The 14,851-nt window shown below is 36.9% G+C and overlaps 1 protein-coding gene across 1 annotated transcript; it reads right to left on the reverse strand.

Annotated features, from left to right (window-relative positions):
- Positions 1 to 1,417: 1,417 nt before the first annotated feature.
- RAB18 (RAB18, member RAS oncogene family) lies at positions 1,418 to 12,991 on the reverse strand (the record flags this gene model as incomplete). Its single annotated transcript, XM_010023901.1, has 6 exons — positions 1,418 to 2,682; positions 4,261 to 4,327; positions 4,405 to 4,523; positions 6,296 to 6,368; positions 8,348 to 8,409; positions 12,936 to 12,991. Coding segments are annotated over 6 exons (559 nt in total), but the record flags the coding sequence as incomplete, so codon positions are not given.
- Positions 12,992 to 14,851: the final 1,860 nt, after the last annotated feature.

The following is a 14,851-nucleotide window of genomic DNA, read 5'->3' on the forward strand; positions in this document are numbered from 1 at the left end:
ATATTGCACAAAGACACAGACTTGTATCAGTATTAAGCAAAGGTTAGGATATAGCTTGCAACAGTTTCAGATATGCTAGCATTACAGCTACAACAGTGAAAGTGCACTTGGAGATAACAGTGATACAATTCTAAACCTGCAAAGGAGAAAACCAACTTTGAAAGTAACTGAAGTCAAATTCACAAATACTAGAAGCACTAGAACCCATCCCTCCTGTACACAGCTTCTTGACAGAGCAATGAGGAAAGGAGGTGAGACTCTAGGAAAAGCCATTCCTCAGGGACATAAACGAGCATGCTTGAAAGACAGAGGTAGAAAAGCTAGTTGCAAGTCAATTAGAAAATATCTGGGTTTGTTTTCTGTTTTGTTTGTTTTGTTTTGTTTTTTTTTTCCCCTACAGGAACTGCCCAACTCCTCTCAGTCTCACTGAATGTACTGTTTCAGAATACTCCTCTCCCCAGAAAAATTTTGCAGGGAAAGAAGGAGCAAATGACTTGTTTCTTTTACAGAACAATACCCGCTATTCAGAGGACCCTGCAGTTCCCTTTGACGAGAGCGGTCAGATGTGGCAGAGGAAGAATAAAAGGTGAATCCAGGTCCTGTGACAAAAGGATCTTTTGTGAGAAACTGAAAATTAAGTCTCTTTTCAACATATGGATGCACCCAGACAGGTACGGAAGTAAATTACAGGCAGCATCTGTAATTCATGGCCTATTGCAGCATTACAATACTTGCCCAGTATTACTGAAATAATACTAAAATAATTAAGTTTTAATGATCCTACAAGTCTCCTCTACTGCTAGCCTACAAAAAACAGAATCCTTTGATCTCAGATTTGCTCAGCCCACATATTCTGCACGAAACAGTAATACAAATCTAGTATTTTAATGCGATATGTATTAATATTTAATATTAACTACATTTACATATTTAAATTATCCTACTACATTAACACTCTATAGATACAATATTTGGTAAAAACAACTAGCATGGTTAAATGTTCAAATTTTGGTATTGTTTTCTAGCAAGTGTAAAACAATAGAAAACAAAGTTTCCATCTGAAGAATAAAGTCTACTTTAACAGAAGCAGCCAAGACCCGCTGCAAAATACAGATCATGTGTGCTGACATTTACACAAAACCTTGCAGTAATAAAAGGTTGTGTCATTCACTGTATTTACAAGAAACTGCCCAATAGTTCAGTTACTGATTGTACTATAGAAATTGTTAAAAGAAAAAAAAACAACAACAAACAAACAAAAACCCCACCCAAAATACAGCCACACACAACACCACCACAGCATCCTTGTCATGTTCTTCAGAAATCAAATAATTTGTCCATAAGAAGTGGCCTTGTTTAAATTGCATGTGCTAGAAAATACATAACTCTACAATAGGACAAGGTTAGAAAAGTTGAATACTGTGGAAAAAATTTATTAGTCTATACAAGTCTTCTGAAACAAACCATTGGCTTTGATACAGTAAATTCAAGTGAATACTCATTGCAATAGTGTTTTTCCCCATACAGAAATCAAGAAGTCCTATAGCTTCCCATTTAATGTCTGTGACAGGAAGTTTTATTTCTGAACAAGTAGCTGCACAAAGCAGACGTGATAGAGATCTTCACAGCCACAGTGAGCTATAGTTTGAGATAAAGTTATATTACAAACACTTAGGAAAATTAGGCATCCGTACTGAAGTGTGGCAAACTGATTCACCATGAAAGAACAGAGGTGTCACTCAGACCCCTTGCCAGTAATGAAGACTTTCTACAGCAAGCCTAGAGCAGACTGCATCATAAAAACCTAGAGTACCACAAATTTAGCGTATAAATATCACAGGATTAAAACTCCAGTTAAGCCATCAACTGAAGTGATGATTAAAAAGAAAAAAGGATGTCTGCCAGCTTGCAGCACCTTCCAAAGCATCTTTTCAAGAAGGTGCTGATACCAACTACAGCTTTTGCCAATTTATATTTTAGACAGCTCTGCTGAAAGACAAAAAACTAGCAGATTTGTCTTAAGTTCTGTATATTCTTGCTGGTTTTAATACCATTAAAAAAAAAAAAAGGCATTTAATGAAAGAGATGAAATGTAACATTTATAGCTCACACTATTTTCAAGATCTGTGCACACTACATAGTTCTATAATTTCAAGAGCATGTAAAAATAAGACAAAGAGCAGACAATGCAGTAATGTTTGTTAGAGTTGTTTAGAATAGTTACACAATGAACGTATACAGTTGTAAAATTTGTAGTGCATTTGTTCTTGCACATTATTTATGCTACTTATAAAAACCTGAAGATTGCAAATTGGGCATGCTTACCATAACATTTTCAAACTGGGAAAGCTGCAGAAAATTGTTCCTAGAAGTGTTCACTGCCATGATACAAAACAAATATGTGCAAACTGCAAGGTCCCTAAAAATAGCATTTAACGAATTTATGTACAGAAAGATGTCACTATCTGTTTAAATATGCAAAGAATAAGCTTCCCAAAGTTTATAACATAGAACAATATCCACCACATGCTCCTCCTCCTCCTCCATATCCTTCTTCCTTGCTTGATAACTTTACACCTCTGTTTTGGCTCTCACTCTCCCACAGTCCAGGAGTCTGAATGATTTTTTCAACAAGTTCTTCAAAGGCACACTGTACACCATCACATGTTTTTGCACTTGCCTCTGGAGAAGGAATGCAAGAAGTCAAGTGTTAGCATAACTTGTAGTAACTCACTTAGTGTATCTCTTCCAGTTAAGTCTCAATCAACAACCTAGATTTAGGACTTCTACAATACATTCTATAACAACAATGCAGTGCCAAAATTAACAGGTATGCAGATTTCTGTCACCGCATAAGGCAGCACACCTCAGACTCTTAACAGAAGACATTCCCAGTTGAGTGTCACTAGAATATACGGCAGCAGCTATAGCTGAGCTTTATTTTCTGTGGAAAACACTTCAGCAAGAAGAAAGGAGGGTTCTACTAACTTATGATGTTGGATAACCCTGTTGCTATGTATTCAGTTCTGTGTATTAGTCAGAACTGCTGTACCACCATACCATAAGCAGCAAGAATCCATACTGTAAGATTCTGGGTCAGCCTCCATGATACAACTCACCTGACAAAAAGCAATAAGGGATCTCATTTATTCTGCAGTTTGCAGAATTCTGTGTAATTTCACTCTGGCTAAGACCAAAAAACTTGCCTACAGAGTATATTATGAGGGCAACAGATACCACCTGAAACTGTTCAGTCCCTTTAGGGCTTGCTCTGTTGTCCTACAGAGCCATGCAGATGCTTAGCATACATAGCATGCATATATATATATACACATATATATATATATGTATGTGTATGTATATATACACACATATTTAGAGTTCAATTTTCACGTTTCTTTTTATCTTCCATGCACTTAACAGCTTGTGCCTTAACTCTGAACTTCTATTTCCACATATGACACTGCAGCCAAAAAGAAACACAGCAAGGTACTAGACAAAGATAGCCCTTAGTCAGAGACGAGGAACATTAACTACAAGTACAGGACATGTCAATGTACTGCTTCGCTACCAGAGTCATCCTATAAAGTAATCCCTGCTGATCCTTAAATAAAACATGTAATAAACATGCATAAGAATCACTTCATCACCCACTTTAATTTACCATTACAAGGCTTTGCCTACAAAATCCATCTCATTTATAGCAAGACGAGACCAGTATATTTGCTCCAGCCATGATTATGTCATTATTGAATCCCACCCACCATTTATAAGTTAATTATATTCCCAAATATTTTTACATCCCAGTTCTAATACAGATATCCATCAAGTACCAGCTCTTTTGCTACCGAAAGCTGGCCACTAGTAACAGTTTTCCTTCTTTTATTTAGCTTGTTATTAATTTAGCCAACTTGTCTGGAAATAGAAATCAGACAAAACTCCAAACCTAAACCAGGTTTTGTCAGACTACAATAGTCTGTATTCCATCCTTAGTCCTTATGAACTTCAGTATAATCATCCCCAGTTAGAATAGGTACCTGGACATAATTTAAGGACAATTTAAAAAAAAAAAAAAAAAAAAAAACCAAAAAAAAAAAAAAAAAAAAAAACAACACAGGGGGGAGTACCTGTTACCTTTGTACCTACTGCAACTGAGAATGTTATTTGGATTGTATGTATAAAGACTATCAGTCCCATAGAATGGTACTTTCATTATGTAACAAAAATCAATTAAGATCCCTGCAAGTATCTACAACATACCTATGAACAACATGGAATGTTTTCTTGCAAATTTGAGACCTTCATTTCTGTCAACTTCACGGTTTTCCTACAAGACATAGTGTTAATATGCATTATTAACAAAATACATCAACAGATTACTTATTGCAGTCAAATTTGGTTTACCTTATCAATCTTGTTTCCAACTAGCATTTTCACTATGTCATTCCTTGTGCAGTACGTTTCCAGTTCATTTAACCAGTTATCCAGCTTGACAAAAGTATCTCTTCTTGTGACATCATAAACTGAAAGATATTAGCAATATCATTTCCACACTATTTTTTCCAAGAAATACATGTTATGTTACAAGAGTAGCAAAAATTATAGCTTTTTGAATTTGAAAACAGAAGGAGTCCCAAGGATTTCAATTTACTTACTAAAGCAAGAATTAGAAAAAAAGTTGAAAATCTACCAGCTCAAATTACTAACTATACTAATGCAGAGCAACTCTAAAATTCAGTCATCTACTGTTCAGGGACCAATTTATCTTGAAGCATCCTATCTTACAAGCAAGAAACTATCATTCTCCAAAGAATTCTACACTTGCAGACTCCAAAAGTAGGATACTTATTAACATCACTACAAAGAAGATACACAAAGAGTATAGCATGTCCTTCTGCACTGAGTTAGTGGTAATCAAGACCTGTTTAACTGATACAGCTACTGATTTGGCTAAAACTGTAAACTGATCACTGCTATTTACAAGGATTTGGTGAACTACTGAATTTGCAGCATTTTAGTGTTTCAAAGTATTTAGCACATGTGGTGACACCAGTAATAATCTGGTAGGAGCAGAAAGGGCAGACAAAAGAAAGCAGACTTTGTTAAACCTAAAATCAGCTACTCAGCAACTACCCAAGAGCTACTATTTCAAGCTATGAAAGTATTTTATCCTTCATTCTCACAGCCGGTGCGCAGACAGGCATAAACAGTTGGTTTCAGTCAAATCCATAGCTTTGCACAAGCAACCTTCTTTTTAGGAAGTTGTTTAACAAACAAATAGCCAGAAAAGATTACTAAATTAAATGAGAAAGCAAATCTCAACAGCAGAGCCTTCTAGCTCCCAAACAGTGCTTGCTTACTGTGACAGCTTTAAATATTAAGTGGCAGGTTCAGTGCCAGCAACTAGGTGACTTGACAAGACATGCCTTCACAACATTTCCTGTACCAGGAAGATAATGCAACTCAGACTTGAGAAACAGCACATACAAACCAAAACCTACCACGTAATCTCATGACAGAGGTTATTCAAAGTTAAACAATTTAACTGGCCACAATATCTTACCAAGAATCCCTCAAGACACAAAAAAAAAAAAAAAAAAAAAAACAAAAACAAACTTACTTCCCTGCCCTTACTTTGGTTATCTCCTCATTTCTAGCAGTGGAGAAGTAGAACTTCAGAGGTCAGTGTCTATTTAACAGGTTTCCATGTATGAAAGAAAAGACATTTCACTGTGAAGTTGCAGTTACAGGTTTTGGCCTGGGTTTCTCCCACACAGATTGATGCTTTTTATGCTAGTCTTTTTTAAGTGATTATGACTGTGTTACTCCCATCACAGTCTGGAGACACAAACAGCTAAGAATCCCAGCCAGACTCCACATTGTTTATATTAACTTCATTAGGAAAAAAGAACAGGGAGAAGAAAAAAAGTTGTGTACATACTCATGCAAAAAGTATACACTGAGAAGTCTTTTTTTTTTTCCCCCCCTGACTCTGGGCTTACTAAACACAGGCAAAAACCAAAGATCATAAAGAAAATTCCTAGCAGCACAGGGACAGCAACAAACTATCCCTTCAAATAGCACTACTTTCAATCTCATGCAAAAATCAGTGGTTCTCAGGCCAGTGAGACTGACTACATCAACAAGAAAACAGGCATCAAAATTAAGATCTTCTAATCTATCAGTCATTCAACACCGGAACGATTTTTAGCATCAATTAAGATATTACAGAAAGCTTTTAGAGTTCGTATAACCCCACAAACGTATTCAAAATAGCACACCAACCTATACTTACCTAGGATAACACCTTGTGCGCCTCTATAGTAACTGGGTGTTAATGTTCGGAACCGCTCCTGACCTGCAGTGTCCTGAAAAGCCATTCAGAACATTCCATTATTCAGAACTTGAACAGACTCTAGTTTCTCTCTCAGGTATTCTGCTTCTAATGAACATACAAAATAAGGTTCAAAGTATATTACACTACCAGATTAACTGAGCTTATACCCTCCCCTGCTATTTTACTACATGTTAACTTTGAAATATTATGTAGTCTGTCCTGGGAAACACTTTTAAACTGTTAGGTGTAGTAAATAACTGGACCATATAGCAAGATAGCCACTTCTGCATAAGCATTTGTTCTGCAGCTAGCACAGCAGCAAGAAAGAAACACAGTTGCGATACTAACATTTTGTAACAAGCATCAAAACCCATGGCAAGAAACACAGTTCCCTCACTTCAATCACCCTGGCCCAATTATATTTGATTCTGTGCCAGGGTAAACATATTTAACATGCTATGACAGAGCAGAAGCAGAAATAAGTCAAAGGCTTTTCTTGGCTTTTAAGGGAAGTTGAATTTACATCCTCAAAGTGTCAACAGGTCTGAAAAAGTCAAGTATTAGAATACTGTTTTCTTATTAGAGATTACATTAAAGCGCACACTCGTTGCTGACTTTATGCATAGAAGATTTAAATAACTTCATCAGTTAACCCGAGTTAGGAGTGACACAGGAAATACTGTGGATTCAAAATGGTTCCCTGCCAAAGAACTTGAGTAACTTAACTGGACTTCCAACATTTTACAAGTCGCTCAGTCAATCCCATATATCTCAAACAGTTCTGTGTCACAATACACTTTTACAAGCTTTTATTTTCTAGTTTACTGCAGAATCATTTCTTCATATTCACCAATACGAAGATATACCCTAAATTAGGCCTATGTAGTATCTTTCCATCCCATGATCACTCTTCATTCTGCTATCAGTCTAGTTTTCCTCCTACATGTATATTTTTCTGTCAACTTGCTGCAGTTATTTTCCTGCTCAAACCCATTTGTTTTAGTGATTACTATTGTCACACCAAAACATAAGTCCTGTTTGTTAGTCAAGATATGAAACACCTTCAAAGCAACAGACGTATGGCAATATATATTTCATGTTCCACTACTACTTCCCAAGGAAATAAAATGTTGGGTAGCTTGCTTATGAGAAACAAGGTCTTATTCTTGCTTGCTACAAAAAGTCACAACTGAGTCTGCATATTTAAAAGGTGCTTCAAGTCAGACAAGCATGAAGGCTGGTTTACAGAATGGAGAATGTTTTACAAAAAAAAAAAAAAAAAAAAAAAGAGGTTTGTAAGTACTTTTCTTTCTTCACTTGCTATGAATTTAGAAGTTCTACTTTTAACAGAAGTACATGTTGAGAACTCTAAAGGCTAAGATTACAAACACTGCCTCTCCCTCCTTCAGCTGCACCTGCTACAAGAAAGAATGACCTCAAACCTATAAAAACCTTTGTACAAGGGCTATGAAGTTTTTAGGCTAAAAACCATTTTGAGGTAAAATGTGAGCATAAACTGAGCATGCAACAGTAATGCTTAACCTATTAACACACTACTGAATTTTGCTTAAGACATTTAGATTATGAAGTGCACACTTTTAAAACCTGTCAAGTACAGACAAGAATGATGTATACAGGGAAGTCTCAGCTTAGTGAGGGCTAACTCTTTGGAAGTTAAGGATTAAATTACTTATTTTAAAAGAAATCTAGGAATGGCCACATACACTGTTTTAAAGTCTGATTTAATACCACTTCATTCCTCCTTTTCCCTACTCCTATCCCAACCAGACCTGGAATCAGTGCTGCAGAAGCAGCTCATAAGCAACAGAACTGCCCAATTAAACGGTTGTTCCACAGTTGATTCCACCTTCTGAATTGTTCATTATTAACCTCTCACTCCTCCAAATCACCTTCATATTACATAGAAAAGGATTCTATACAAACTACATTACACAAGCCATCACCATTTCTAAAGTAAAGCAATACATTAAGAACTTAGGAGACACTTACCCATATTGCCAGTTTAGCTTTGTTTCCATCAACTGAAATAGTTTTTACCTTGAAGTCCACACCTGGAGAAGGAAAAATATTTCAGTTCTTCAAACATACTATAGTTATTTTTGAAACAGAAAGTAAAGAGAAAAAAAAAAAACAAACCCAAAACAAACTGAGAACAAGTTGTGTTTTAACAGGAGCAGGAAGAGTAAGTTTCATTGGCTATTTATGAAAATTGCTCCTAAACTCAAGGCTTTGCTGCTGACAGGATTTTGCAAAAGCCTAAGGGCCTTTTCAGCCATTGACTCAAAATGGAAGTATGTGCTTATGGAAGTAAGGCAAATACTACGTTTCCTGTATTAAAGTGCATATTCCAGTACAAATACTCAAGTCTGTAATTCAAATGGATTAATTTATGTTTTTGTCGCAAACAAAAGACAGACTAGAAATAATGTGGGGGCCTACAAGGATGCTGGAGAAGGACTCTTCATCAAGGACTGTAGTGATAGGACAAGTGGCAATAGGTTCAAATTTAAACAGGAGATTTAGGTTAGATATAAGGAAGAAGTTCTTTACAGTGAGGGTGGTGAGGCACTGGAGTAGGTTGCCCAAAGAAGTTGTGAATGCTCCATCCCTGGCAGTGTTCAAGGACAGGCTGGAGAGAGCCTTGGATGACATGCTGCAGTGCAAGGCATCCATGCCCACAGCAGGGGAGTTGGAACTCGATGATATTAAGGTCTTTTCTAACCCAAACCATTCTACGATTCTATGAACCTTCTATTCATTACTCATACATGTTTTCTCCTTTATATCCATCACCTTGAGGAACAATATACTTTCAAAATAAAGAAGGAAGCTGCATTCCGGTAACTATTAGCTTCATTTCCTATCTTATACAATCTGACCAAGGCCCATCAAGGTGATCACGAAGAGGTAAGCCGTGTAAGAAGAGACTCATCTACTCTATGACTATCCTGTGAGAAGTAATGTTAGATTACAAGAAGTCCTCTAACAAAGATGTCAAATAAGCTTTGGATTATTTGAACACATAATCTCTTACAGGGATTCCAGCAATATCAGGAACTCACCAATACCATGCTCCATGATCAAGAATTAAAAAAAAAAAACCAACAACAACAACAAAAAAAAACAACACCAAACAAAAAAAAAACAAACAAAAAACCTCAAGCCAAGGTGTGCAAGATGTTAATGACTACAAATGAAAGGATATAACAACACATCAGTTTGAAGGGCTGAGGACTGCTATGATCCATTTTGCTGCAATTTAATCCTTAGGTTACCAATAACAAGTAACTGGAAGTATGTTTCAATTATTTTGGAGTGACTCTCACTCCCCAAGATGCAGCAGCCCTGAAATAAAGTGTGGGAAGTTGATACACTTGAAAGTTGTTCACGTAAAGGTAATAGCAATCTTTTTGCGCTTGGACTTAAAATGGTAGCCATCTGCTACAAGAATTTTTGTTTTAACTATTTTTACACAAAATATTTAAGTAGGGTGTCATGATCAGCACACTGCGCTTATAGTCCCAAGGCCATGCAGGTTAGAAACAAGTGCAAATAGCTGCCAAAATTTGTTTAACTTAGCCATAGAGGATATATAGGATGCTTAAGAAAGCGCACATTGCAAGCAGATTTACAGCTTCACTGCAACAGAGCCTTAAAAGGTTTTTTCTCTTTATTTCAAGGAAAACTCTACCAAGCTACATTAACTTTTGCAGTAACTGAACAGAACTCTATTTTTTCAGGGACTAATTCCTGGTCCCTAACATAACTTATTTCTTCTTCCACTCTAATTGCATATTTCTTTCCGTAAACTGTAAAAATCTCCAATGCTCAGCTGTCCAACAGCTCACAGCACATTCTTTTATCAATTAGTCTGACATCAAAACCTGTAGCTGCAGATATTACAAGTCTGTCGGATACTTAACGTAACAAATCAAATATATGTCATAGTAGTTTCAAGAAGGAAAGCTTTTTTCCTTAGGACTAATGTATAAAGCATATTTTGAAGCCACAGTATCCTTCTCTCATCCAGTAAGCCAATTCAGTATTTTGTGCTTGCACAGTTAACAGGAAGTGCATATACACCTTTATGTGAGCCTTGCTGCTGGCTTAAAATTAAAAGATGCTTTAAATTCTGCACGAGCAATGCAAGTAAATTAAGAATCTGAAGTAGTGAATAAATCTTACATGTGACACACTTATTAAAAAGCAGAGGGATTAAAACTACCTAAGAGAATGTCAAAGTATACCCTTTGAAATAATCAAGCCATAGCAAATATAATTGTAGTAAACCAAGGAGTTCAATACATAAAAACAGTTTTTAAAAAAATCTTTATAATAACTGCAGTTTTGATTATTGATCTGCCATAAAAGAGGAAAAGTAGAAAAAATGCAGGGCTAAGGAAATCTTGTTAAATGGAATAAACAGGGTACTTACGTTCCCTATATAATTCAGTGAAGTATTTAGGCATGTGTCTTGCCCTTGCTAGAGTGATGTTTCTACCCTTGACAACAGAAAGCTGACAGTGCTTTCTACCATGTCTTGGAAGGAAGCCAGAAACAAGATAGCACTACTAGACTGTACTCAGCACTACACACTTGCCTACTATGGACCTACAGTCATGAGGAATAGCTCTGTTGCCTTCATTCTGCTCTCACATTTAGCTCAGTATGCCATGCTGTATTTGCAGGAAGTGTAAAATGAGCTATAGTGTATTATTTGTGTTGCAGGTAATTGACAAGTTGGGACAGCTTAGAGTTGGAGAACTCCAAGTGCAAGGAAGGCTAAAAAGTTATGAGACATCAGATCTGTGCAAAACTTCACTTATGAAATAGGAATTGCACTGAACACTTTATCTAGAATCTCTCATAAAAAGAGCAGGCAAGCAAAGCCAAGTATAAGCAGTAAGGACAACAGAAAATACTAGGGTCTATATAGTCTAATAAGATCCATGTGATGAAGCCCAGTGAACAAGTCAGCTTCAAGAGAACACAAGGAGGACAAGTGATCCTACTACTGGCAGACTAGGATTTGTCAGTAGCAAACCCTGAGTTGTTGCTATTTAACAGCCGACATTTAGCTACCACACATTACTGTTGTGCATTCTGACAAATCCCAAAGAATTACTTCAGGAAATAATTCCTTAATTTCTCAAATAGTGCACTGATGTCAAGTTTTTCAACACTGGTAAAGAGTATTCTGTTCTACTAACAGCAAAATGGAAAACAAACCCAATAAAGATGCCCACACTGACACCAAACTAGTCTTTTGGTATCCAAAACACCATGAAAGCTAAAGTAGCTAATCTGCACTGACTTCCTGGACCATATGGTTGACATACCAAGAAAGTGACATGATCTGAAGCACATATTCTGTCAAAACTATTTAGATTAGAATACAAGATTGCCATCTTCACCACCTGGTCTGTTCCGCTCCTGTTTCCTTTCATGCTGTCTTCCCTCATGAACTGAGGTAAAGCTACTTGCACAACTTCAATTTTATGAGCAATGAAGTGAACAAAAACGGGCCCCTCCCCTTGGTTGCTCAATGCTTTATGTTAAATAGTACTCCTGTATCTTCTTAACATTAATGAAAATTGGATCAATTTATTGACTTCTTAAGCAATTAGACACAGCTGGCTTTGTGCGCCAACAGCCGAACTCAAAATATTTTATACAAGTCCTTAGCCAGAAGTCTTTCTACAAATGCAACCAAAATGCATTGTATGTAAAAGTTACCTCTATTTTTGATTACTTCAGTTATTAATTTGGCACAGAGCTGCATCACTTTCTTTGAAGTTTCATTCTGCTTCCTTGGACAACCATCTATACAGTACATCCTGAATTCTGGGTCAAAACTCCAGCATAACCGACTTCACTGTTGGTAGGTACCATACTAACATAGCAACAACATCATTGCTTTTTTCCCAGCAGCTCATAGATTCTTGCCTCTCTTTTTCTCAAGACTGACTACCAAGGGACTAAGCAGGAGAGAAAAAGCCACATTCTAATTTCCTCCCTATAATGGAGAAGCAGAAGCCACACAGCCTAGTACACTCTAGTATTGTCAGGAGTTGTAAGATCTAACATCCCCTTCTGAAGGGAGTCTTCAGTCTTCTTAAGATAGCTACCAAGTATCATATTACACGGAGGACAAGATCCGGACAGCAATATTGCTATTCAAACAACTTGACAGTTATCTTGCACAAAAAAATCAGTAGAAGATGTAGCAGTAGCTCTTATATTTCTACTTTAGCCTGAAACACTGGCAAACAGTGAACTGCAGGTTGTTCCACCAGAGCTTTTCACTGCCCATACCTATCACTTTCATCTTCATGGTGAAAGGTGACATTTCCTAGGCAAGGATATATTTTTGAATAAAGGGGACAAATACAGATCAGTACAGCCAGTACTCTAACCAACAAGCACTGTACGCTGGAATTGCAACCACATCATTCTTTCCTTATGGAGAAGCAGACATGTCTGAACTTCACTACCGGTTAGGCAAGTCTGAACAAGCTACAATTTTGTCCTGAAGCTGGTATAAATTTTTCTAATGTAGCATCAGCATAATACTTACCAATTGTTGCTGCAAGTTCCGGATCAAATGTATCATCTGTGAATCGCAGCAGAAGGCTGACAGGAAGGGAAGGAAAATAAGAGTTGCTATTACTGCAGCATACCACAGCTTGCCCAAAGTCTGTAAATTACAAGTCTGAAAGTAAAAACAGGATCACACAGCTAAATAAAAACACAGTTCATTTTTCCATAATTTCTCTCCTACAAAAGACAAAGAAGGGAACATGAAAAAACACAGTAGGCATGGTCTGCTAAAAGAGCACAGGCCTCTTCTATGCATCTATGACCCAGTATGGCTCTTTGAAAACAAAGTACCAAGCTGTAAAATCAGCTGCCTGAACAGTCACATGGTCGGCTTCTCAAAGCATTTTTCTTCTATCTTATTTATTTTGGTTGTCCCAGAATTCAGTACAAAAGATAATTTTCTTTCTTTGTGGTTTCATATTGCCTCAGACAGCATCTCTCTAAGTTTGAGAAAAAAGTCAGCTTCTCACCCCAAAAATAACTCCTTGAACTGTGCACATGACAGAACAGTAAGGAATAGAATTACCTCGCCACTGTCTTACCATTTTTTATCTTTTTATAAGGACTGTCACACAAACAACATTTCCCCCTACCCTTATGGATACGTTTGCTACCAGAAGAACAGCAGCTACAACTAAGATTCATCAGGACATCACACTATAATAGTAGGGTCCCTCAAAGAAGCCATAAAGCCACTATACTTGTGCCAAATGTAATTATTTTGGCAAGAGACAAAGATTCTCAGTACACAGTTTTTAAAATCACCAGTCTTATGCCTCTGTGGCAAGTGTATACTACCATGTGGCAGGCAGCTGTTTTTCTATGACTGAGAGCTTCTATTCATTTCCAGACTAGAGAAACAAAACAAAGCCCTATTTATTTTTTGGTGTGTCCTTGTCCCCCATTTTTTTTCCCCTTCTCTCTTCTCTTTCTGCATGTGAATTAAGCTGCCAAGTCCTTTCTAGCATTTGGACACAGTCCCGCATTGACAGAAAAGCGACTACTGAAATTCTTTTGCTTCAATAAGGCTGGGTGACAACTCCAAAGTTAACCACAGACCAACATTTTTTTCCTCTCTCCAGAATCCCTAAACCAAAGGGTAGCTTTATTTACCAAATAATAATTACAATTGAAAAAAAATAATAATTTGAAAGCACACAGGTTTTTACTGGTACCTTCAGACAGTTGTATCAGGATGCTACATAAGAACAGTTAAAAACATGGAGCTCCCATACTGCCACCAGAATAAACACATCAGTTTACAGGTCCTGAGTGCTAAGTCCAGCCAACTCTTACTTTCCCTGCTTTTCTTTCATATGAAGATATCATATCCTCTTCCACATATCCTCTTCCACATATCCTCTTCCACAAAGCACAGCACACTCACAGGGACCAGGATTAAGGCAGCATTTGGTTCAGTCAGGGGTCTAACCACTTACTACAACCATGCTAATACAAGTTTAACATCTGACCTTTCCTAAAGTAATACGAATTCAGGGATAAATAAATACATAAAGTGACACAAATTCAGGAATAGTTCAATATAAAGTTTCTGTACCTGAACAACTGTAGTGTTATCATTTCATAGCAATTTATTTCCTCTACATAAAGTCTCTTCTAACCACTTTTCTGACATACAGAAATAATCATGTAAGTAGGTATACAAAACCCCTGTGCACACTATCTGTCTGAGGAAAAGAATTTTCCATATGGCCACTTATAAAAGATGACCTCAACTAAAAGATATTTGCTCAGATCATGTCTGTCACCAAAGGCCTACTGTACTAGATTATCAACTCAGTAGGTAATGCAAAGGAGTGGCTCACAGATTTTTAACAAATACATTTGGGGTTGTTTGGTTTGGATGGGGCTTATTCTTTGTTGTTGCTGCTG

The sequence above is a fragment of the Nestor notabilis genome, unplaced genomic scaffold (assembly GCF_000696875.1).
Source record: "Nestor notabilis isolate BGI_N333 unplaced genomic scaffold, ASM69687v1 scaffold4161, whole genome shotgun sequence".
Classification (NCBI taxonomy): Eukaryota; Metazoa; Chordata; class Aves; order Psittaciformes; family Psittacidae; genus Nestor; species Nestor notabilis.